The 25,514-nt window shown below is 39.1% G+C and overlaps 1 protein-coding gene across 1 annotated transcript; it reads left to right on the top strand.

Moving 5' to 3' along the window:
• Window positions 1–1,211: 1,211 nt before the first annotated feature.
• Window positions 1,212–24,488, top strand: USP38 (ubiquitin specific peptidase 38). The gene is made up of 10 exons (XM_005525569.3): window positions 1,212–1,944; window positions 3,163–3,298; window positions 7,349–7,478; window positions 7,734–7,835; window positions 10,566–10,724; window positions 11,085–11,278; window positions 11,825–11,918; window positions 12,752–12,858; window positions 13,938–15,285; window positions 24,145–24,488. Exons 1-10 carry the CDS (start codon window positions 1,260–1,262, stop codon window positions 24,304–24,306), a joined length of 3,117 nt encoding a protein of 1,038 aa, XP_005525626.2. The 5' UTR covers window positions 1,212–1,259; the 3' UTR covers window positions 24,307–24,488.
• The last annotated feature ends 1,026 nt before the right edge of the window (window positions 24,489–25,514 follow it).

Genomic DNA, 25,514 nt, shown 5'->3' with positions numbered 1-25,514 from the left:
AAGGCTTTGCCAGCATGTCCAGCTTATGTAACCAGTGAGCTGGCCTGAAGGATTTCATTTGAGTGAGTGGAGTTTGGTCTCCAGTTTTTTTACTTGCAATGATGGTTTTAATTCAATTTGTGACTTTGTTACCTAGCTCTCAGAGATATGGACAAGGCAGATAGAGCACTGAGAAAAGTAATGTACTCAGTCGCATCCCTGCCCGTGGTAGGGGGGACTGGAACTAGATGACCTTTAAGATCCCTTCCAAACCAAACCAAACCATTTCCTGATTCCATAACTGTATGACAACATTCAGTCCTCATAATTTACAGAACTCTTTGTTTTTTCACTTATTCTGAAAATGTATTGTGGTATGAAAACGCAAGGTACATTAACAAGATTTGATTGATGGAAACTGGAGCTAATCTGGGTCAGAAATGAAGGATTACCAGGCTTAAGGATGGGAACACCCTCACAACAGCCACGTGCGTGGTGGCACTGACTGCTGCTCTGCTAGAGCACTGTTGAACAGCAAAGGCGTCCCTGAGGAAGTGCTGCTGGTCACAAGCACACCTGTAACTAGCACCCAAAAATGAGCAATAACTAAAGCAAGGATGAGCGGTAACTGAAGCAATAAATACACATCCCAGGAGGAGCTGACGGGTTTTGCACAGAGGGCGAGGGCTAGTGCAGGCGGCCATCGCCTCACACGCCAGAGTGTCTCCGTGAGAGCGGACGGAGCGGGCAGGCAAACCGGCGGGACCTTAGGTACAGAGGGGAGCAGGCAACACCGGAACAGCCCACACTGGCTCTGAATTCTGCGGCTTCTCGGAGCCTCTCCCGGCACCCCAGCTCCCCCCGTGCGGCCCCTCCGAGACTTTCTCACCGCCCCGTCCTACTGTCCCCTCACGGCCGAGTCCCGCCCTCGCTCACCATTGGCCATCGCCCGGGAAGGGGCGGGGCGTGCCGAGGCTGAGCCGGCGCCTGCGCGATGCTCCCCCGCCCCCTCTAGACCGGCTTCCCGCTCGAGCAGCTCCGCTTCCGGGTCGGGGCCCGAGCTCGGCCGTGTCCGCCGGGGTCGCCTCAGCCAGGCCGGGGAGCGCCCGCCGCCGCCGCCCGGGTGAGGGGCGGACAGGAGCCGCGAGGGCTGCGGGGAGAGCAGCGGCATTGCGCGGCAGGGCGGCGAGAGGGCCGCGGGGGGGCGGGGGCGCCCCCGCCCCCGCCCGAGGCCTGGTCTGGCCCGCCGCCGCCGCCGCTCGGCCGATGTGCCCGGAGCCATGGACAAGATCCTGGAGGGTCTGGTGAGCTCGTCGCACCCGCTGCCGCTGAAGCGGGTGATCGTACGGCGCGTGGTGGAGTCGGCGGAGACTCCGCTGAGCCAGGCGCAGTGCCGCGCCATGTTCGCGCTCGGCACCCGGCTGGTGCTTCAGGGCCCCGACCCCTTCCAGCGGCAGGTAGGGCGGCAGGTGCTGGACGCCTACGGCCGCTTCCACCGCGCCGAGTTTGAGGCGTTCTTCAACCGCGGGCTCGTCCTCGGGCTCTTGCAGCGCGGATACGGCGAGCTGAGCAACCGCGACCCCGCCATCCTCGACTACATCCAGGCGGGGCTGCGCCTCATCATGAGCTGCCCCTCGGTGCTGGAGCTCTTCGAGCTGCTGCAGGTGGAGGCGCTGCGCCTGGTGTGCGAGCGGCCGGCGCCGCCGCTCTGCGCCCGCCTGTGCCAGCTGCTGGGCGACTTCCCGCAATGCCTGCCCCGCGGTAGGAAGCTCTCGCTCGCCTTCTGCCAGCAGCTGGTGCGCAGCATCGCCCACTTCCAGAGCCAGGGCACCCGGGAGGCCGAGCTGCGCCTCTACGTCTCACAGGTGACCCAGGTCAGCGCGCTGCTCAGGAGCGTCTGGAAGGCCGAGCCCGATACGCTACTGCCCTCCCTGCAGGAGCTCTTCGCCGTCATCTCCGCCGCGGGTAAGCGGGAGCGGCGCGGAGTAACGGGGCCATAGGTTATCCAGAGAAAAGGAAAAGCCGTAGCACAGGTAGTGGGTGCTCTGCAGGCATCACCTGGGAACCGCTGCTTTCTCACCCAGATACTAAAATGCAACTTCTTGACTGTCGAGATAGCAAAGGCTTTTTTATTTCCTGCCCATCCCCACAAAAGCTAGAGGGGGAGTAGTGATATATTTTGCTGCAGAGCAGGATGGTGTTTGGAAAAATTCGTGGTACAGTGCTTTAAATGATATACCAAAATGAAGTTTGGGGTTCCCTGTTAAGAAAGATTTAAAACTTATCAGTAGTAAAGTAGCTTCACCTTAACACAAGGAAGAATTTGTTTAGGTTCAGGGTGGTGGAGCACTGGAACAGGCTGCCCAGGGAGATCGTGGAGTCTCCCTCTCTGGAGACATTCCAACCCTACTAAGGTGTGTTCCTGTGTTACCTGCTCCAGGTTACCTTGCCTTAGCAGAGGGAACAGGCTACATGATCTCTGGAGGTCCCTTCCAACACAGTTTTGTGATTCAGTGAAAAGCTGCTCTACCATTTTGCTCCTTGGAACTGTTTAAGAAATTGGGATTTATAAATACATATAAGTAATATATGTAAAAGGAATATATAAAATTTTAGGAAGCATCCAGTACCCGAGTAAAGGAAATGTGATTGTGAATAGGTCCTTTCTGACTTCTGAAATGTGTGAAGTACTATAATAGTTACCATTGGGAAGTACCTTTGCTGTGGAAAAGTTACCTGGGAAACTTAACATTGCATTTTGCTGTAAGTGGAATGTTTAGCAGAGAATTATTGAGATAGGACGTGGGGAATACCAGCTGCATTAAATTCCTAGGCTTAACATGAAATATAATAAATAACTTGTGGTATTTCTATTCAGATAAATACATAACCTGCTTCTCAATTCCACTTAGGAAGGAGAAGGAGGAAGGTGGGAGATTGTCACTTTCTTGCATGGGTATGAAATAAACTAAAGGAGTTTGTATTTCACTGCTGTTCATTGTTGTTAATTCATTGATATGTTTTAATTTTGGTTTGGTTTGTGATAATAGAATGCAAGATATAGGATAGATTTATTGTCACTTTTAAACTATGGTGAAGTTGTAGGGTAGAACATCAAGCCTACTTTTTTCTGTGGGGTTTTCTTTGTAGTTCCTTGTATTATGTCACATTCAATTGTTACAGATACTTCGTTCGAACCTTCTGTTGCACTGGCAAGTCTTGTGCAGCACATACCATTGCAGATGATTACAGTACTCATCAGGAGCCTTACTACAGATCCTAATGTGAAAGATGCAAGTATGACTCAAGCTCTGTGCAGGTAATGTATTTCGTTGTCAAGGGAGAGAAGAGTCTTTTTCTTAGTCTTGCCTTTCTTGAGGTTATTTGTTACTTAGGTTCCATTAAAAAAACCAAATAAAAGCGTAAAAAGGAGGAACTTTTAAGATGGTATTCCAAGTCATGCTTCATAGGGTTTACAGTCAAGCTGAGAAACAGAGCTTTGTTTTCAGAAGATGAACCTTTCTGCTTTTCCAAGAAGCAGGGTCACATCTTATGTGATGGTATTAGCTATCCTCTCCTGCTCTGAAGAGAGGAGACACTTCAAAGTGAGTTTTTGTGCTTAGTTTTGAGGGGTTTTTTCTGCTTAGGTATCTTCACGATTTTTTTAATAGGATTCACAGAGAACAGCCTCTATTGCCCTTTTCACTCAAACCTTCATAGGTTTTTTGGATGTTCTTTGATATAGGAATAGGAATGATGCAAAAGCAATTGCATGTTATGTTTGTCACTAATCTAACCTTGAGTAAATGTGGCGGAGATGAGTAGCTGTGTAAACAGTCTGGGCATCGGATTTCAATCTTGGTTAGTATCTTCAGATACGTGAATAATAGTGATGCAGAAAGATGACAGTGATAGAAAGGTGAAGATCTTGAAGTTGTTTGGGAGTTTTTAAACCCTACTGAAGAAGCTGTTAATTGATCACTGAAGGGTAGGAAAACGGGTAATGCAGTTAAACATGGCACTATTAGAAATTTGTATTGCTTTAAAAATAACTTTTAAGAAGCCTTAAGCTAAAAGTTCGGTGTCTGCAATATTATTACTTTTAAGTACATCCATTTGAATGTAGTGTAATACTTAACATTCATGTAGTGTAGCACTTGAATATCTTGGTGGAATACTGAGGGACACTGGAACACTGAAAAAAATTCCTTGTGTTTACAGTAAGTTGAGAAGCTGTATTTCAGTCAAAAACATAATGAAAAGAAGCAGCATTAGTAATACAATTTGGGGTAAGACATACTGTTTAGGGACTTAAAAATAATCTCGTTGATTGAAGAGATTTCAGCAAAGCTGTGTGCCCAATCTAATAGTCAGAGCTGGGAAATTCAGGATTTGTTCATGTGGATAATTTTCCAGTAATGTACTGGTGATTAATTTTCAAGTTAGTGTATATGTTGCATTTCTGCATCAAGACAGTATGATCACGTAACTGCAGCTTGAGAACAGCTTCTCTATGTGCCTCTGCTTAGAGAAGTAATGCAACGCTGAGCTTTGGTTACAGTAGAAGCTGTTATTATCAAATAAGTGCTCTATTTTTTGATATCACCCATGTAGTGGGTTAGTTTTTCTCTTGTTTTTGGAAGGGAAGGGCAATCTTATTTGCTTAGTTCATTCTTTAAGGTAATACTCTCTCTTAAGAGCCTCTTTTTTTTTTCCATGAAACCTTGTTTCTGGTTACTCTCATGTCAACACTGCATCCAGTTTCTTTTTATACCTCCAGTAACCGTTTGCAGTTACTACTGTCTTCTGGCTTAGTGGAGCAATTGTTAAGAGGTTAATGCAGCTGGAATGTCTGGAGCACCAAATGACAATACTGTCATCAGGCTTGTAGCATTCCCAGGAGATGCAGAACTCCAGGCACACCAAGGTCTGATGAGAGTCAGCAGAGCTTTGGTGACTGTAAATTAGAGACCTTGTTGCTCACTTCCTAAGTATAACTTCTGTGGCACTACAGAGTCTGTCTGAAGTTGAACACAGAGTAGTAAATAATTTATATTTAACAGACTCATAAATTGAGTTTGTTCAGAGAGATACATTAGACACAAGACCGTGTTACAGGGGTACTTGGCTTTTGGCTTGAGCTGTTTTTGATTGACTCAGCTGTCTCATGAAACCTTACCCAAAGCATCAGTGAGGAAAAGCAGAAAATCGTTGAATCTCTTTGAGGATGTATGGCTACTTTGAGTCTACTTCAGAACTCTGGGAGGAAATGGACTGGCTGTACTCAGGATCCCAACAAGTATAGTGCCACTTTGCACTTCAACCCAAGTATCTTTGTTAAGAGAAACAGAAAATGTTGCTAAGAAAAACTCCAGATACAACTAGGTCCTCTGTCCTATTGGAAAAAAATGTAAAATACTATAAAAGGCTTGTAATTTGTTGGGAGTGCCAGGTAGTCTGAGGATCTTCTGTTTCTATTTTGGGGATTTTTTTTCTAATCTGAGGGATTCACACCTGAGCTGCCAGAGTCTTTGATGTCGTGAAGAAGATATTTTGTGAAAGATGTTACTGTCTGAGGTTGCACAAACAATTTTTTTTTTCTATTCAAAGATACCAAAAGTACTGTACTTACTAGGCACATACATGGGTAAAAGACCTGCTGATTTTAGGGTGATAGGAGGCAGAAGGTTCTCAAGGCTTTTAAGGTAATTTTAATCTAGTCAAACCCAAAGAAGAATCCTCTGTTTATATTCATGATCATCATGGCCCATATTAGTATCTGCCTTTGCATTAAAAATGCTGTTGTTGATTGCCACAGAGATGAAGCCAAGTAAATGCAACCAAAATACCTGATCTTCACCTACCAGATCTAAGGTTTGATGCTTTTTGGGACAGTCTCAAGCAGGTCTGCAACTTCACTTCTGTCTCTTCTTCTGGCTTTTGTTTCTGCTCTCAAAATCATTAACTCTCAGATTAACAGTCAGATGTTTTGGAATAGTGTAGGGCTCTAGAGAATACTTGTCTAAACAGTTCAGAAAACAAAATATATTGTCATTAGGCTTAAATTATCTGTGCAGATGTTTCTGACACTGCTGAAAAGTATCAAGCCTACAAATCATGAAGGGGAAGATTTGAAGATGATTTGCCTGTGAGTTGAGGGGTCTTTTTTTAGGTTAAGGTTATTTCTTTGCAGACAAAAACAGTTTGAGCCTGTGTTTTTGATTCTCTGTTTTTGAAGATATATGGAAAGGTTGCTCAGGATAAACATGTTTGAATTTAACATCTTGAGGAAATGAGAGCTTTGTATAAATTCAGAGCAGTGATTATGATGTTGCCATATTTTTTCCAAATTTTTTTTGTAGTAATATGGAAGAAACTTAGCAAGATTTGTGCTTGTTTCTTAAAAAGGCAGTTCTAAAGATCCCTTATTTTAGAGAAACCTTTGAATTTTATGTGTGCAGATTGTACATAATTCTAAGATATATACTTGTAACTTGTCTCAATATCTGTCCATTCTTGTGGTAGAAAGTTTTTCCTTCCACCTAATTAGTGCTGCCTCATTTAGTTTGAAGAAGGGAATCTTGTGGACAATTAAAGAAAATTCAAAATATTGCCAAGTAAAGTCTCAGAAGAACAAAGCCTAGATTTCATGTTTTAACTGGCACTTCCTTTCAATATTGTATGTCTCTTAAATTGCTTCAACTCATCTGCTTGTCTGCCTTAAATTCACTACTAATTTAAAAGGATAGAATATATTTGTTTTCTGTTCCTGATATTTCACTGTTTTCTAGGTACAGGAGGTCCCTTCACTTTTTTCTTAGCTCAAGTGAAATCCTCCCTTTTGGGATGTATGTAGACCCCAGACCGCCCAATTTATTTAAAATTACTAGATTTTACCATTAATTTAGAGTGTTTGAGTTGGCTTCCAGGGTTGTAGTTGTAAGTTGAAGAGGCTTCCCTAGTAGTCATTTTTGGTCTGCTTTGGGTTAAAGGTGTAAGAGGGGAGGTTACCAGGTACAGGCACTTTTTCAGCAGTAAATTTTTTGTCAGATGTTAGCTCAATGTCTATAAAATCAGGGTGCATTTTCTAGACTAACAAGAAAAAATACAAAATACTGACTTTTTTATGCTTACGTATTTTTGGGGATGTGTATTTGCTTTGAATGTATTAAATAAACCATTATTAATTTCAGAGTTAAATGACTTGAGATATAATTAATTTACCACTTGCCTAACATTCCTACATTACTTATTTTGAGTCTTATTGTATAAGCATGTAGAAAGGTAATATAAAGTATCTTTTTTGTTGAATTTAAAGTTAGTGGCATATTGGTTTTTTTATATTTTTTGTTCTCTTATTGCCTTGCAGAATGATTGACTGGCTATCCTGGCCTCTGGCTCAGCACGTGGAAACATGGGTGATTGCACTGCTGAAAGGATTGGCTGCAGTCCAGAAATTTACCATCCTCATTGATGTCACTCTGCTTAAGATTGAATTGGTGTGTTGGAAAAGAGCATTCAAAACTGAGGGAGAGGGAAAGGAATTGCTACCAGCTATGCAATTGTGTAGCATCTTTTTTATTGTAGCATACAGTATCTTCTTACTCTGCAAATATGATGTAAATGCATCTATAGCTGTCACTTCCATGTAATGATTTTTTCTGTTTCAAAGGGTTGTGTGTTTGAAGATTTAGGTTTGTGTTTACTGAAATTTTACTTTCCAGATTCACTAAAATAAATGTGGGTTTTTTCAGGTCTTTAATCGACTTTGGTTTCCTCTAGTGAGGCCTGGTGCCCTTGCTGTCCTTTCCCACATGTTACTTAGTTTCCAGCATTCTCCAGAAGCTTTTCATTTGGTGAGTTACTAAATAACTGTTTTTCAGTGCTTTGAAATGTCACTCCCTGTGTGATTTCTGAAATGGGTGTAACACAACAGAATTGATGGGCTTGGATTTTGTCTGTTGGAAGGTCCTAGAATCAGGTTCCTGTGGTCACAGGAAGGCTTTTGAGCTTCCAGATTCAACCACTTCCACAAACTGGAAGCAAGTATTGTCCTCCCTTGTATGTACCTACTTCTGGCAGGAGCATCTGGGCACCGTATTTTGACTGCATGCTTCTGAAAAATCCATTTTATATGTGTGAAAATGGCTGTTAAAGTTGGGTGGCAAGTAGGTTTTTGAGGACAGCTGTTTGGGGAAAACAGATAACAGAGATAATCTACTCTATGTAACCAGGTCACCCTGAATAAGCTCATGAAACCAAGAAGTACTTCGCTTCCAGAAAGCTGTGCTGTCTGTGTCAGTGTTCATGGACAAATTAAAGGTCACCATTTTTAATGACCCATCTTCAAAATGCATTTCATTCGTTAAGGCTGTAGATAGGAGGGCATGACCGCGACTGTTTGTTTTAATACACCAAAGTGTTCCCACACTCGGTGTTCAGCTTAAAGTTTAGGAGAAATGTCTGTTTAATAGTAACAGTCTGGCACATTGTTTCTGAGCTGTCCCCAGGGCTCTGAAGGGATATCAAACCCTTTGTTTAATGTCAGAGTAATTGCCTTATACTTGTTACATTGCTTTTTAACGAGAGATATCTGAAGTTTCTCCACTGCCCTGATCTTGTCTTAGGATAGAAATTTGAGAGACAATTGAAAGCTTTGAATATGCTCAAAACATAAATATTTCATATCTTTACTGTCTTGCTTTTCTTCTTTTTTCCTGAGAGACAAAACATTAGAAAAAATATATGAGATAGCTTATTGTAGAAAGAGGACTTTGTTTTAACAGAGGAAATTTCTATTGGAAACTGCTGTACTGCATAAATACCTCCCTGCAAGAATTCGTGACCGTTTTTGCTCCATTTTAAACAATTTCCTTCACTATAATTTTTTGTGCTATTACCATTTAGTATTCTGTAATATCTTCTTTCACTTTAAGTGGTTGTTTACTTATTTAATAATAAATGGTCTGATTATGAAAGGGTCAAATGCACATTTGATAAATAGAAATTAATTTACTTGGTAATGCATCTGAAACTACATTCCATCTCCATACACTTGAGCATCATTAGCATAAATATTTTTATAGTGGAAGCAGTCTTCTACTTATGATGTAGAATTTATGATCATCAAAAATGTACTGATAGTGGTATAAAAGTTTAATGCAACCTCAAACCAGAAGAGATAATTCTGTGTGTATTCAAAATGTAACTTTCAGTATTACCCAGCCTGCAGAATTTGACTCTCTTTGACCGAATTGAGAACCTGTACATTTTCTATTCTTCCCATGTGCTTTGTCTATGCAGGATTATATCTCAAATCTACACACTGCAAATCTCCTTCTCAGAGATCAGTAGTTGCTTTCTTATTGCTATTTATAAAGTGGGAGACAGAATTTTTTCATTGCAATAACTTTCACTATTGACTTGTGGTACAGTGAACACTTCATCTTTGTGTTTTTGAACAGTAGATATCTTGCTTACCTAAAGAGTAGAGTTGATTTAGCAGAGATATAAAGATATTTTTTATAATCAGAGAATAACCAATATTTGAAAGAATGGCAAATCAGTATTTTGTACCTAGCCCCTTTTACTTCAGTGTTTTGAACTATACCAGTTCTTGTAATTGGTATACCTTCCTCAGATTCCTATATTCTTATAATTCCTGTTCTGTATTTCATGCCTTTAGCTTCCAAATTGTTTGGTAGTAATTAATGAAGAGAAATTATTCTATCAATTTCTTTCTCAGTTAATCAATTTTGATCACTTTGAAACTGGTAAAGGTGTCTGAAATACTTTGGTTCACAGTGAGAAATCCCTGTTCTTTGTAAATTGCCTTGAAGTAAATTTCTACTTGATGTCTTATGGCTAATGTCTCATGCATTTAAAAGTAGAGAGCTGTGCTGAAGAAGAGGAAGGAGATGAAGTAAGCATTTCTGATTCTAATCTGACCCAATTTAAAATAGTCCTGAATCTGAACTAAGTCTCAAATAGACTACCATAGCTGTGGTAAATTTTCAGCTCACAGTAAATGACATGGTCATGGTTTATGGAGCTGAGCTGCCTCACTAGGTGGAGCTATGGACCAGTTTCCTCCTTATAGGAATAGCAGGAATGTATTCATTGGCTCATAACTCCAAGCATTAGATTCTGTTAGAGGAAAATTGAGAGGTTGTTTTAGAAACCATCTCTGAAATCAGAACAGGATACCACTTAGTGGTGGAACAAAAGCAAAATGTTTGCAGTCAATATCCTTCTTAAGATGTGTACTTTTGGTCACTTGACTAGTTAAAACCTTAGTATGCACTTTCTAAGTTCATAAAGTTCCTTTTAAAACTTTCTATGTGAGCTAAAGAGAGCAATGAATAATTAATTGTGCTGCTTGAAAATTGTAATGTATAAAGAATAATGTATGTTTTTCAAGTCGTTTCTCAATCACTTCTTAATTTAATAACAAATTTGCAAGTGGCAAATGCCCTGTCATTTGGCATGTATAAACCAATGAAGTTCAATGAAGTATTTTGTAGAAGAAAAACAATGAGAAAATGCAGTTAACACCTTTTTGTTTGTTTCTTTGTTTTCCCATTCAGATTGTCCCACACGTGGTCAGTTTGGTTCACTCCTTCAAAAGAGATGGCTTGCCTTCCAGTACAGCCTTTTTGATGCAGTTGACTGAGTTGATACACTGTATGATGTATCATTATTCAGGATTTCCAGAGCTCTATGAACCCATTCTGGAAGCTATTAAGGTACATTAGGAATGTTAAGAGCATGGAATGGTTTTTTATTTTCCCAGATGTGATGCTGTAGTTCCACAGATCCAAATTCTTTAAAGCTTCCACATGAAGGAAAGAGCTAACCACATAACCTCATGTCAATCCCGTGTTTGAAATATAAAATAAATAAAAAGCTTTGAAGGAGAAGGTTGGGGAGAGGGAAGAGAACAAGGGCAAGGGGTATGTTTTATCTCCTAGGCTATCAGGGACAGCAGTAAGACCTTGAAAGAGAATTGGAGAGTGGGGGAAAATACAATACTGTTGAATGGCAGGACCTGTTATAGAAGCAAATATAAAAAAACCTATTAAGTCTGTTAAATGTTTCTCTTGTAGGATATGCCCAAACCCACTGAAGAGAAGATTAAGTTGATCCTCAATCAGAGCGCCTGGACTTCTCAGTCCAGTTCTTTGCCATCTTGTTTATCTAGACTTTCTGGAAAATCTGAAACTGGGAAGACAGGCCTAATAAATCTAGGAAATACTTGCTACATGAACAGTGTTATTCAGGCACTTTTTATGGCTACAGAGTAAGTGCTTCTTAACAGCTCTTTTCATTGCAAATAATTCTTGCAGTTACTGCATTCTTGATTTTCACAGTATAGTAACCCCAGTGGTCCTGGGGGTCTCTTAGCTTGCTAGAGCCGAGTAAGTTTTTTTGCACTCAGTTACTGATTGCTTTGTTCAAGTTCAGCTCTAGAAACTGCAGTTTTAGCCACTAAAAATCCTGATCCTTCTGCCAGTGTAAAAAGACAAGTCCTTTTTTCGTCACTGTCCTTGCTCACTGCTGTATTGTAAAAATTTTTGGGGATGCCTTTGTAATAACCTGGAAGGGTATTAAAAAAATGTCTTTATCCTCTTCCTACACATTTAAATGTTTAAAGACATGGGTATTTTGCAGTGTTTAGTCTTACTGTACTGTAATTTTATATATGTACTAGAGCAGAGTTCTGGTATTAAAGGGAAGTTTTTACATGTTTTGCTTTCTTTCAATTTGAAGTAATTATCTGAGCTGGAACTAACTGCATTGTTAGAAGTCTAACAAGGAAACTGATGTCTCTCTCATTTCATTTCAGTTTCAGAAGACATGTTTTATCTCTGAATCTAAATGGCTGTAATTCCCTAATGAGAAAATTACAGCATCTTTTTGCATTTTTGGCCCATACCCAGGTATGTCAGTTTTCCATCTGCTTTTTTTTAAGCGTAGAGCTATATACCAAAATTGAGAAACAAACATCATGCCATGGGAATCCTCTTGAGTATATAAAGTATAGTTTTGTATGGGAAAGTCTGCCTTCAAATGCTCAGATGGTATGAATGGACTTAAGAAATACACATTCCTCTGAAGTGGAAGATGTTGGCATTTTGCTGTTCTTATGAATATGCAGTGATAGATTTTCTTTGAGAAGTAAGAATGAGAAAATCCAAAGAAGACCTGAGTTGGTATATACAAGCTGATTTTATGTATCTTTCTAGGGTAAACTGTGACCTTCCTCCGTGATTCATACACTAAATTTAATTTTAGTTCAAATTCTGTAAATAATGTGAACATTATTATCTGCTCAAAACATTTTGCTAATGCTGGAAAGGCACAAGATACTTCTGTTCTCTATGAATAATAGCAATAAACTTGTGAAGGGGATGAGGCTGGATTAGCTTCAAAATAAATGGGTGCTTATGAAGTACTGGGGTTCTGATGAAAGCCAACATGTTTTTAAACTCACCAGCAAAAACAGTAGCTGCTATTATGCATAATACCTGGCTTGCAGTCACTAAACATTGATATTTGCCAGCAGGATAAACTATTTTTATCTTTGTACTGGAGGTGATTGCTACAAAATTAATGGCATTCCTTTTGTATGATTAAGTTGTTTAAATGTTTATGTACCATGTGTTTCATTCATCTACTCTGGGATAATGTAGTCCAAAGTTCAGCTCTTAAAATAATATAACCAATCTTTTAAGTAGTTCTATGTAACCTTGCCTGTTATCTCATTGAACAGAGGGAGGCATATGCTCCTAGAATTTTCTTTGAAGCTTCCAGACCACCATGGTTCACCCCTCGATCCCAGCAGGATTGCTCGGAATATCTCAGATTCCTGCTAGACAGGTATGGTTATGGTGCCATTAATGGGAATAAATCTACAGCCTTACCACCTAATGTTGAACTCTCAGAAGCATTAGTGTAACAGTTCCACTGCATGAGTGGGGATCAGGAATTTTTAACCTCATTCCTGTCTTTCTCTGGTTTTCTGTATGGTGTATGAACTACTTTTCTTCATGGGTTTAGTCTGTGGTGAAGTCTGGATGCCATCTTGAATCCACATAATTTGAAACAGATTATGGTTGTAACAATGTGCCACTTTTATAAATCTAAACATGGGTATTATGTTCAAGTCGTGGTCCTATTGTTAAATTAATGTGGTTGCTGAAAGCAGTTTAGTTGTGCTTCTGGAATTTCATGTTGGTGGAGACAGCTGTATTTCATACAAGGCACATAAGTCACAAAGAGATGTACATGTCTTTATAACCAGTTAATTAAGCAAGCAGATTAACTGTGGCAGAGATAAATCAGTAATACCTAAATTTGTTAATAACCCTCTTTATTTTTGGCTTGCTGAGATGGGGCTTAAGCAGTATTACTTTAAGACATTCCGCTTCTGGAGAAATTTATTTCAATAATGAAATAGTGTTCTCTTATTTTTTTCCCCATGTCTTGGGTTTCTCTTTTGATTTGGATTTTCTTGCTGTAGTTTCATAACTTTCCTGGCTGCAGAATTCTGACTTTTTCTTTGGAAATAGTCTGGCAGTAGACAAATAGTTACTTTTTCTCTTACAAAAAAGCTAGTCAACAGGGCTAGTCAACTCAAGAGCTGATTTATTAACATAATGTAATGGTAAATAATAAAAACATTGTTAGGATTTTTAATGCTTGCCAGTTCTTTCAATATATCCATTGTGTTCTGTTATATATAATGAGACCCACAATAAATGCATTTGTGCCTCTTGTACTCTGTTTTGGATAGTACAGGCCTCTATGGTTCAGCTTCCTTGTATAAAAACTAACAGATTTTTTAGTGTAAGACACTTCTAGCAACTTAACCATCTTTATTTTTTATCTGAAAAAAATAATGTGACAATATTTGAAAAATAGCACAGTTACTTGGATTTATTTTTCTTTGTCTTCAGGTTGCATGAAGAAGAGAGAACTTTGAAAGCATTGTCTTCTGCCAAGAGTTCTGAAAGTATAATGACTGATGAGTCCCAGGCACAAGAAGCTGTCCATACAACACAAGTATTTACTGAAGCACCTTGTGTGGGAAGTGAAGAAAGAACTCTGATAGAGAAGATGTTTGGAGGAAAATTGAAGACTAACATATGCTGTTTGAACTGCAAAAGCATGTCTCAAAAGGAAGAAGCTTTCACAGATCTCTCTTTGGCTTTCTGTCCTCCCACTTCGGTAGAGAATGTTGACCCAAAATGCATGGAACATTCTGAAGTGAAAGATGACTACATGGTGCAAAGTAACACTTTAGCAACCAGTCCTGCTGCAGAAACACCTCTCACTAATCTACAAGTAAATCGTGGATGTGACACAATAATGAATGAAGGAGCTATAGAAGATTTTTCTAGTGAGTCAAGCTCTGAGAATACCACAATTTCTGAACTCAAAGTTGAAAATAATGGGGATATGTCTCAGGGTCTGGTAGGTAAAAATACCCTGTCAGTTACAGACTTACTCAATTATTTTCTGGCACCTGAGATCCTTAGTGGAGACAATAAGTATTATTGTGAAAAGTGTGCCTCTCTACAGAATGCTGAAAAAACTATGCAAATCATTGAGGAACCTGAATACCTCATTCTCACTCTTTTGAGATTTTCATATGATCCAAAGTGTCACATAAGACGCAAAATCTTGGACAATGTTTCTCTACCACTTGTATTGGAACTGCCAGTGAAAAGAGCAACATCCCCTTTAGCTGTTGTTTCAGGAGACTGGTCTGTTGATCTGGAGATTTCTGATACTGGAGAAAACCTTGCTAAAAAACTGAAGCCCTCAGGTGTTGATGAAGTGACCTGCCCACAATTGGTGCCCTATGTGTTAAGCTCTGTGGTAGTGCATTCTGGTGTATCCTCTGAAAGTGGACATTATTATTCATATGCTCGGAATGTTACTGGGTCAGGGCCTTCAGGGCTCTGCCACCAGTCTACAGCTCTTTCTTTAGTTTCTCCTCAGGATAAGTTGTTTACAGAGGAGAGTCCTTGTACTGTTGTAGAAAATGAGCTGGACACTGAGATGCCAAGAGAATGGTTTCTGTTCAATGACAGCAGAGTGACATTTACCTCATTTCAGTCAGTCCAGAAAATCACCAGTAGATTTCCAAAGGACACTGCTTATGTTCTTTTTTACAAAAAGCAGAACAGCACCTGTGGCTTCAACACCAATCCAGCGAATGGCCTCTGGGTAAATGGAGACCCTCCTCTACAAAAAGACCTCATGGATGCAATTACAAAAGATAACAAACTGTACTTACAGGTAAGATAGAAATTTTGTGTAAAGGGTGACTCCTTAAGAGACTGTCTCACAAGAGGCAGTCTAAAGGAAAGATCAAGATAGCTTTTAAGTATTCTGCTATATTAATCTTATAAATCACCAGTCTGGCTTCATTTTGGTCTTGCTGGACAGGTTTTATAGTAAGGTTGTCACTGTTAGATTGGAAATGTCAAGGAAAATGGCATAAACTCATTTCAGTTTAAACTTTGAATGGAGATACTATATCATCTCCACATATATATATATATATGTACATACGTACATACATATATGGTTAAATGATACAGGTAATTTAACCACTTGTAATTCCAGATGGGAGAGACTTCAAGCAGTTCAAACTTTTATTGCCTTTACTAAACTACAAGAGTGGCTTAAGTTTACTTAAAAACTTCTAAGTGGTGTTCTTAGTAGGGCATTTTCATTTGGAGTGAAGTTTTACTTACAAAACTGTGCTTACCCAAATGCATGACCAGATGTGGGTGATTGGATTCCATTTTCCCTTTGCCGCCCAAGCTGTATCCTCTGTGGGACCAGCACTGCCAGCAGCATGCTCCCTGTGGTCTGAGAACTTCACCTAGCTGTGGCAGCCTTTTTGTTTGCTGTTAAAAAAAACAAAACAGTGTTCTCCACACTTCAATATGTTCTTCTTAGAGCATTGCTATTTTTGGATGTTCTAGGAGTTAAAGTATATTTTAGTGTGTGCTCTTTGATGGGTTAAACTGGTCCTGTAAGGGTTATAGGCCAACTCAAATTAGAAGAGCTAGGTAAATTTAACTTTAAAAAAATGAGCTAAATCTCACTGGAAAATCTGCTGCAGGTATTTTACAAACATGAACAGGAAAACTGAGAGCTTAAATTACAACTCTGTTTCTATTTTCAAGCTGTGTGTTTAAAGCATTTATGTCCTATCTGTCTTTGCTTATGTACCATGTCTTGACTTTCTCTTGGCTTCTGTAGCAGCAGTCTCTGATTGCAGGAACACAGAACAGCTTGGGTTGGAAGGGGCCTTTAAAGACCATCTAGTCCAGCCCCTTCCATGAGCAGGGACATCTTCAACTAGACCAGGTTATTCAAAATCCCATCCTGCCTGGCTCTGAATGTTTCCAGTGATTTGGGCGTTTACCATCTCTTTGGGCAAAACCCAGTGCTTCACCACCCTCATAAAAAATTCCTTCCTTTTATCTGGTATAACTCTACCCTCATTTAGTTTAAAACCATTACCATCATTTAAATCCTTGCCCTGGATGGAGTAATTTTTCCTTTTTAAATTGTAATTGTCTCAAAATGAAAAATATTTTCCAAGCATGTTATTTTTGTTTGTTTTCTAGGGTCTTTCTTGGTTTGTTTTTGGTAGATCGTTGTCTACCTTTCACTTTTGAATTCTTCAGTATTGGCTTTCTCTGTAGTGTTTTATTAATCTCAGAGTTTTTGGGCTCCTGACCTTTGCTCATCTTAATTGAGGCTCATTAGAAGTGCTCAGTTACTGTTTTTCTCAAATTAATGCTAATACTATGATTCACTGAATTAGATTATTGTAATTTTAAAATGCCATATTTCACTGTTGGTTCAGAGTTCTAAACTAATGTTTTACAGATAAGTTAAGAATATATTTTTCTGTCTTGAGAAAGCCTTTAATTTTTAGAAGACGTTCAAAAAACATTCTGTATATTACTGCTTTGGTTTTACTATTGCATATCAGTTCACCACATGGTAAACAAAGATGTTTCCAGTATAAATAACTAAACCTGCAATATGAGTAGATCCCACTCCATTTAAAACTAATTTAAAAACCCTTTCTGGGAACATGTGCAAAGCAAGGGGCAATGCTCTGCATTATTCTGAGTCCAGAGAACTATATTGACTATCAAGTTTTACTTACCTAATATAGTATTTGTTAGGATAAATATAATAAATACAACAATTGTAAAACATTCAGCATTTTTAAAACATAGGCTATTTGCAGGAGTTCAGGACCTCTGATCAATGAACCAATACGATTTCACAGAAGCCATTTATTGATTACATTACACACATATTCATACATTCTAAAACTACCGTTCACGGGATCACGCATCTTTTCATTGGTGCCCCTATCCTGTCCATGCACTCTGCATGCAACCCTCGGGGCACAGTCCAGGTGTTCAACCACCCTCTGTTATCTGGTTCTTGTGGTCCTGTTTTCTTGTTTTTCAGCCTCTTCTTTCATACTTTTAGAACAGCTTATGTCTCCACAACCTTGAGAGATTCCAGAGGGTCTGATAAGAAACTCTACAGACAGTTTGGCTGGTGCATTCTATAGCCCAAGCTGTTCAGATGCATTGTTACAATTATCCCCTTTTTTTTCTTGCACCGGACAAACTCTCTTTACTGTGTTTTTTACCAAGCAGGTCACCAGTTTTATGATGCATGGAATAACACAAAGCAATATAATCATGACTAATTGTAATAGTAAATTTCCTTAGAGAAGAGGGTCATACAACACATTCCTTCAAAATCCTCATACCCATGCCCCATGTGCTAGCAGAAAAATTCTATAGAAGCTCTATTTTGCAGTGTGTTGTGTCCAATACTACCTACCTCAGTGAGTATTGGATTTAAGGCAGCTGAAGTTATGTGTAATTGCCTGACCATCTAGCATCCCAGCCCATCATGAGAAGAAATCAATCTAAACTCTACACCAAACCAGCCTGGCTCTACTCTACACCTAAATCAGTACTAGCCTGACCTAGAGAAGCACTCAGTATTCTGACTTCCAAAGCTGACCAGTGTGAAAAGACCAGCTCCAGCAAGAAGGCAAAACCATGAGCTCCCTCATCATTTGGCCTAATCCCCAACCTTTTGCACACGTTTAATTTTGTACTACCTCTGGTTATGTTGCGCCAGTGGTTAAATTGCTTTCAGCACTCCATCCTGTGGGCTCAGCCCATCCCATCCTCCCCTTTTTTGTTTATCAAGCAGTCCTTTCAGTACCTGATGTGTCCTTTCAACAATAGCTTGTCCTATAGAGTTACCTGAAATATGTGTTATGCTTCAGGAAGATAGAGAGTCTACCATTCCTATGTATTTACCGGAATCTAAAATTTCTACACATTTGTCCCAGGAAAAGCACCATGTGTTGCCCTATCAATTTCTTCCAGTATTGGCCAAATTTCTACTGGTACTACACTGACTAAACAAGTTGAAAATGGATTTTCTGGAGTGGTAATGGACAAGCATATGGTATCTAAACCTGCAGCATTATCTAAAGTCATCCAGCCATTGGTTCTAGGCTGCCTAGCTGGCAAAACTACACTACTAATAGCAAACCAGGCAAACAAAGCAAAATTCAAACTTAACATTTGATTGAACTCTGTATTTCTCTAAGGTTATGCTGTGGCAAAAGGTTCTTTTCTCAAATTTTAATTTTCAAGCAAAATTTTCAGCTTTTTTTTTCTAATCTTGTTTGAACATCACTCAGTGATGAAAGCACAGAGATACTTTGTGCACACTCAGTTTTTAAAATTTGAACATCTTTTGATTCTTTTATACATTCCTTCTTTTTAACACGAACTGCACCACACTTGCCAAAAGAGCTCTACCATATTCCTATTTTTTACACTTTTCACATTGATATGAAGACCACGTTTCACAGCTTTGCAATTGGAACAAAAAAATGTCCAGTGTCCTCTAGGAAAATGAAAACATGACTGTTTTTGAGGTCCAATAGTTGAGACTCCAGGTGTGTTGCTTAAGCAGGTGAAAGTCCATCAGCTGAAAATGTTGATCCTTAACATTACTAAATGTTCTTTCAGATCCTGAAACAGGGAATAACTGAAGAAAATTAGTAAAGACACAATATTATGATGATTACATAAAACTTCTGTTGGTAAACTGTCTGTGTAGTTTTCAGACATAACTGTGTCCTGGCAGTTCCACTTCTGGTCTTGTTTTGAGTATGAAGGCTGTATGGTGACTTCTCCTCTCACCAGGTCTCATGTTTTCAGAGGCAGTCAGTGTCTGGTCAAAAGAACAGGAGACCACCTTGAACCTGCCAACAGAATATAGGCGTATCTCCTCCAAGTTACTGAATCATTCAGGGTTAGCTATGGTACACTTAATAGGGAATTCAGATTTTGTAATGTTTTCTAAATTTTTGATGTAAATATTTCATGATTCAAAGATGAATTGTGATCTAAATTCCTGATGTATGTATTCCATTAATTGAATGTTCTTAAGGAATCAATTCCTTTTGCTGTCATTTAGCTTTATTTATTTTTTTTAATTTAAATGTACCTTTTTTATCATACACATGAAAAATATCAAAACGAAATCGGCACACAATGAACAAAAAACCCACAGTGGTCAGAAATCAGTCAGATAATAAACATTATTAATAAGATGTGATATAGAATTATTATTAACCGCTAAAATACTGCAGCAGCATCTCAGACAAACAGCTGATAAACCTCAAATCAGTGAAGGATTAGATAACCACCTCTGAAAATGATTCTCCAAACCCACTTTAAAATTGATCCAGCTGTCATATTGATAGGGTCAAATTGCCAAGCCAAAAGTGACTCGAATATTCATTTTGTACAGAAAACATCTGGATCTGTTGGCAAATATTCCATCCAGGTAAAGTCAGGGCTTGGCCAGGCCTGGCTTTAAACTGGAAAGATGTCTCTTAACTCATTTTCAAAACAAAGTTCTTAATAATAAAGCTATTATTAATACTAATATTAAGAATACTACTAATTAAGCTATGAGATGCTTAAAGCTCAGCAAACTGTTGAAGTGCCTTTGTGGAAAGCAAATGCTCAGAAGTCATAGGCAACAGACCAATAGAACTATCTAGCAGTTGGTTTAATCTGAAGTTTCTCTCAGGGTAACTGACTTTCAGCAATGATACATTTTCCTGGAAGTCTGGAAGCACTGGAAAACAATAAAGTTACACTGAATTAGGCAAAAGCAAGCCTTCTTAAGCAAGGGAAGGAGTTAAAGAGCAAGAAAAGCCCTGTTCAGGAACAGCTGTACAGCTTGTTTAAGGAGATGCATCTGCAGTTAGAAAACAAAAAGATCTCAAATGACACATCTTAAAAGTAATTACACAAAGAGATGTTAAAATATACAAGAAGCCAGCTATAAATACAACAACATCCTATAAATAATGCTAGTCATAAAAATTCCATAAATTCACATTATACAATGAATATCAGCAATAAGGGTCTGAGATAGTATTTTTCAAAACATTCATGTCTCAATGACAAAAAATGAAACAAGGTAAAAAACCTCTGAACTTCCTAGTATTAACAGTCACTATTCTTTTGTGTTACCTACAGAAAACAAAAACAGCAGAGATTGTAACAAATGATAGAACATCTGATGAAATCAGGTGTAACAGATTGCATTCCCCTTCATCCACAAGCAGGTGTGCAAAAGTGTTTCATCACAGTTGTCTCAGTCGTAGTCATCCTCAACTCTCTGGGAAAATAACTGTACTTTGCTGTCTAGATAAGTGTCTTCAACAAAACCTGAGACAATTTAAATGAAACAATATTCAAACCTGGTAGAAATTAATTTTGACAGAAGGTAATAACAATACCTCAGAAGAATAGCAAAGTGATAAAACCTAACTTCAGAACACTCAGACCTAAATACAGTGAAACTTAGCTTTACTTAATCTTACCAACACTAAGTTACATGCAATTAAATATAGAAAAATTAAAATTCAACATCCATAAACATACTCATTTTGATACTAGTAACACAAAAGGCACTTCACTTAATATGGCTTTTCTCTGAAGCTCCATTTTCTTGCAACAACCCATGGCCTGAAAAGTGGACAGAACAAACATTTGAATAATTCAATAATGCAACTTGTAAATCTGATTTTTGCAATGCCCAATCAAAATATTCTTTTTTTTCAATGGTGGGTAGATCACTGCAAAATCTTTGATTGCCATTGTCAGCAATGTCATTCTGGCTCTGATTATAATGTGAGCTGTCATCTCTGGTGTTGTAAAGATTGATTTTGGGGATCTATAAGGTAAAAAGACCCATTCAAAGAATCTTTTCCAGGGCATGCTTGTCTCTGTTCAAGGGCTTCTGCCACTCCACCAAGAGCCTCTTGAGCTTCAGGTGTGAGTGTTCTTGGAGATGTAATGTAGCTTATCCTGCATTTTGAACTTCTGAGTTCACGCTGTCACAATCTTCCTTCTGTTCATTGTGTTGGAGTATTGGCAAGGCTATAAACTGTTCTTCTGCTATGTCAAAATCTCCTCCCTTTAAAGCTTTCTGTCCCACTTTACCCCAGTGAACTTGCTTGAAACTTCTTCTGGAAAATTCCTTTGATTTAAAATTTGATGGGTCGCTCACCTGTTCCAATGTACCGCTGCAGCGTCTACGCCTGTTTTCTAGAGCTTGTCTCCCAGGAAGCCTCCCTTCCCACCCTCCGAGTGGAGCTGTCCACTAACCCCTCACCAACACGGTCCAGCCGTGTGAATCTCTGTGACCAGGCCTCCTGCCTTTTCACTCCGCAGGACCCCTCTCCGAGTTCAAAGGGTCTGGGTGTCTGCTGCATATCACAGCCCCTGTTTGTCATGTTGGGGTCATCAACATGCAGGAGCTCAGGATCTCTGAACAACAAACCAACATGATTTTGCAGAAGCCATTTATTGATTACATTACACACTTATTTATACATTCTAAAACTACCGTTCACGGGATCACGCCTCTTTTCATTGGTGCCCCTATCCTGTCCGTGCACTCTGCATGCAACCCTCGGGGCACAGGATTGGTTACAGTCCACGTGTTCAACCACCCTCTGTTATCTGGCTCTTGTGGTATGGATGCTAACTGTGAAGCAGGGAGCAAAGTGCCTGTAGAAATTGCAGGCTGCATAGCTTTCTCAGTCTTGCCTGAGAAAGTGGCCTGGGAAATTATAGGGAGGAATTAAAACAATCTTCAGAGACAGAAAACAGCCTTGCAGGTGCTGTTTGTCTGTTCCTTGTTTTCTGGCAAGAGAAGGTTGAGGGGTGGTGAGCCACTGACCAATGATGGTGATGTGTTAGTTTACTAACCAATAAGAGTTTCTTTTCTGTACTTTTCACGTATTGGTCTATAAAAAAGATCTGAAGCAATAAACCGAGAGAAATTCTCCTGATCGGCTCCCTAGAGAGTCTGTGTCGTTCTTCTCGCTGTTCCTAATAGAGTGACATTGTGGTCCTGTTTTCTTGTTTTTCAGCCTCTTCTTTCTTACTTTTAGAACAGCTTATGTTTCAACAACCTTGAGAGATTCCAGAGGGTCTGATAAGAAACTCTACAGACAGTTTGGCTGGTGCACACTATGGTCCAAGCTGTTCAGATGCATTGCTACAGCTATTGTTTGTAAAAATGCCAGTGCTGTAAGCTAAACAGTTTGGTAGCATTTAGTTTTCAACTAAACAAGCTATTTATGGAACGTCTGCTATTTTGATCAAAATGTGCAGCTGATTCCTGGTACTATGAGTGAGTTTTTAATATTTGTTGTTATTCATTGTAAGCTTACTTAGTTTTTGGTGCGTTGTAGAGCTAGCTAGATCCACATATTGCTGGAGATAGCATAATGCTGTCTTCAGGAATATGGCCAGCGCATCTGTGTAGACAGTGTCCTCCAAATATCTTACATAATTTTGAAAATGCATTTCAGTCCTTAGTCGTGTACAATAGTTTCAAATTTAGGCTGTGTTTTTGAGGAGGGCAAAATAGTTTAAACTCACAAGGACTGCTTTTAGAACCTGTGAAAGTATTTGGACAGGACTTCGGTTTAGTGCTTTCATGGTAGTATAATACAGTCAGGAAGAATTGAAGGTGACCCCTGTATTTACTAAAATCCTGTTCTAAAGTTTGCTCCCATTGCCTTTAGGGAGGTCTGTGGTGATGAAGTGTCATGTAAAGGCAGCTATCAGTATGAGCCTTAGCACTGGAATACTTTCAGTTCATTGCCAGGTCCACTGTCTTTTCCTGTCAGCCTTCCAGAGCCAGTGCATGTGTTCTCTCCCTCAGTTTTTGAAGCTCTTGGACAATTTTAGAAAGGTAAAAGATACAAATTTTCTGCAGGGTTTATTGAACTAGTTGTCCAGAGACAAAATAGTGCATCGTATGTCTAATGAGGGAAAAGCCTGTGCTCATCCCCTTCTTAGATGTCTTAAGAACTCTCAGGGGCATTCAGCTGAAAAAGCAGCTGGCAGAAGACAGAGCTTTCATGTTCCTTCCACTTGTGCAGGTACATTTTCCCATGGTTGACTCTGATTTTTATGAAGTGCTTGAGAGTTGCAGAGACTTACTAAGTCAAAACAGTTAGCATAGCAATAATACTTGAAAGCTGAAAAGCTGCAATGAATAGAAACTAGATAGCTTTTCCATCTTTTGACCTTTCATCTGGGTATATTGCTACTCTATGCAGTTGATTGAGTGGAATGAAAAAATGTATTTAAAGTAATTAACATTGATTTAAAGGTTTTACCTTTCAGCTTTGCAACCAAGAGCAAGAGCATCTGAAAATTGCTAGGATGAAAATTTATATGAAATGTATATTAAAACCTGTTTTGGTTGCTTCTCATCATCAGTCTCATTTTTTAGTGACATCCCATGTTGCTATAAAATACAATTTTAGCGTGAACTCTGATGGTTTTAATTTTGTTTCACTTATGCTTACTGACAATCAGTGAAATTGTACATCTTAAATTGCCTGTGGATGTTCAACTTGAAAGTTCAGCAAAGCTGTTCACTAGAAATTAGTGATGGTGCTTTAAAAGCCATTTCAAGGGCATGATATTGTGGGTTGGGTTTTTTTTTGTAATTGTCTTTATTCTTTCATTTCAGGAGCAAGAGCTTAGTGCTCGAACACAAGCACTTCAAGCTGCCTCAGCCTCTTGCTCTTTCCGACCCAATGGATTTGATGACAATGATCCCCCGGGAAGTTGTGGGCCCACAGGTGGAGGTGGAGGGGGTGGGTTCAGTACCGTCGGTAGATTGGTCTTTTGACTATGAAGACAACCTGGAATACACTGGTTCCAAAACAGTCTAGTACTGCTGAGGACAAATAAAATATTGAACTCTGTCAGATATTGTACCAGGCTTTGAGACTTGATCCTTATCCAAAAGCAAATATTGGTGGTTTTTTGGTTATGTTTTATTTGAAATAAATAAGCGCATAATGGAAAAAAACCTACCTCTTAAAAGTTCAGTTGCTTTCATAGTAAGATGTGCTTGCCCAAAAACCAGAAAATTAAGATTTTTTTAAGTAAGTGCTAATGGCATTGCATTAAACTGAACAAAATGCACTTATATCAGTTTCTCTTGTCCTCATCCACTGAATGAATAAAGTTCATTTTTTACTCTTAGAATATTGCTTTATGTGGAAACCCATTTTCAGATGGGCTAAACTGCACTGTAATATCTCACCCACTGCTTATTTTCAAATACAATACCTTTGTGGATTTTCAGAGATGATGCAATTTGTAATGAAGGCAATAACTTAAATGTGACATGATACAGTACTTTCCAGGTTAAAAATTATTCAGTCCATTTCCAGTGTAAATGAAAAGAAAAAATTTATAAATATTTGCTAACTTGTTATCCAAAAAAGTGCATGTTGTGTAGGAGCAATGTTTTTAAATAGAAATTGTTAACTTTGTAGCATTTTGAGGATTTTAAAATTATTTCAGGGAATATATCTACTGAGTATTGGAAAGGAAGAGATTCTGTATGTGCCTTGCAGTACTGTAACTTAAAACTCCCTGAGGCTGCAAAAGATGTGAAAAATGTCTTAGTAGACAATAATTTTTTGTCAGCATTAGAAATCAAGACATTTATAGAAAGCTTTTGGTTTTCCAGAAGTAAAAATCTGTTAGTTTGAAATGCAGTAAGTGTTGCCCTTTATTTTTCAATTAAAAAATATACATACCTAATGATCTATAACTTCGATGGCCTGCACTGCTGAGAAAAAACTGGTCATAAAAACGGAGCTATGTTTGTCAAGTCACAGAAAAGCTGCCTGTACTGATCCTTGCTGAGGATCTTTATGAGTCTTTTCAAGTTTTGCCTTTGTGTTTTACTGGTAGTGAGAACTTCCTGGTGAGTTCAGAATTTTTTATTATTATTTTTTTTTTTTTTCTGCAGAAGCCCAAAATTATTCAGCCTAAGGAGTGGTGTTTGATTGCTCATTAGGCCAGCAGAAGTTGAGGATCCAA

This window comes from Pseudopodoces humilis, chromosome 6 (assembly GCF_049639895.1).
Source record: "Pseudopodoces humilis isolate 2021_Gansu_Grassland_sample_001 chromosome 6, ASM4963989v1, whole genome shotgun sequence".
Taxonomy (NCBI): Eukaryota; Metazoa; Chordata; class Aves; order Passeriformes; family Paridae; genus Pseudopodoces; species Pseudopodoces humilis.
The sequence above is the reverse complement of the archived record's forward strand: the minus strand, read 5'-3'. Positions and strand labels throughout refer to the sequence as shown.

Coding starts and splice junctions, on each gene's coding strand:
- USP38 (XM_005525569.3), top strand. CDS start 1,260: ATGGACAAGATCCTGGAGGGTCTGGTGAGCTCGTCGCACCCGCTGCCG. Junction 3,299..7,348: donor ATGACTCAAGCTCTGTGCAG/GTAATGTATTTC, acceptor ATTGCCTTGCAG/AATGATTGACTGGCTATCCT. Junction 11,919..12,751: donor CATTTTTGGCCCATACCCAG/GTATGTCAGTTT, acceptor CTCATTGAACAG/AGGGAGGCATATGCTCCTAG.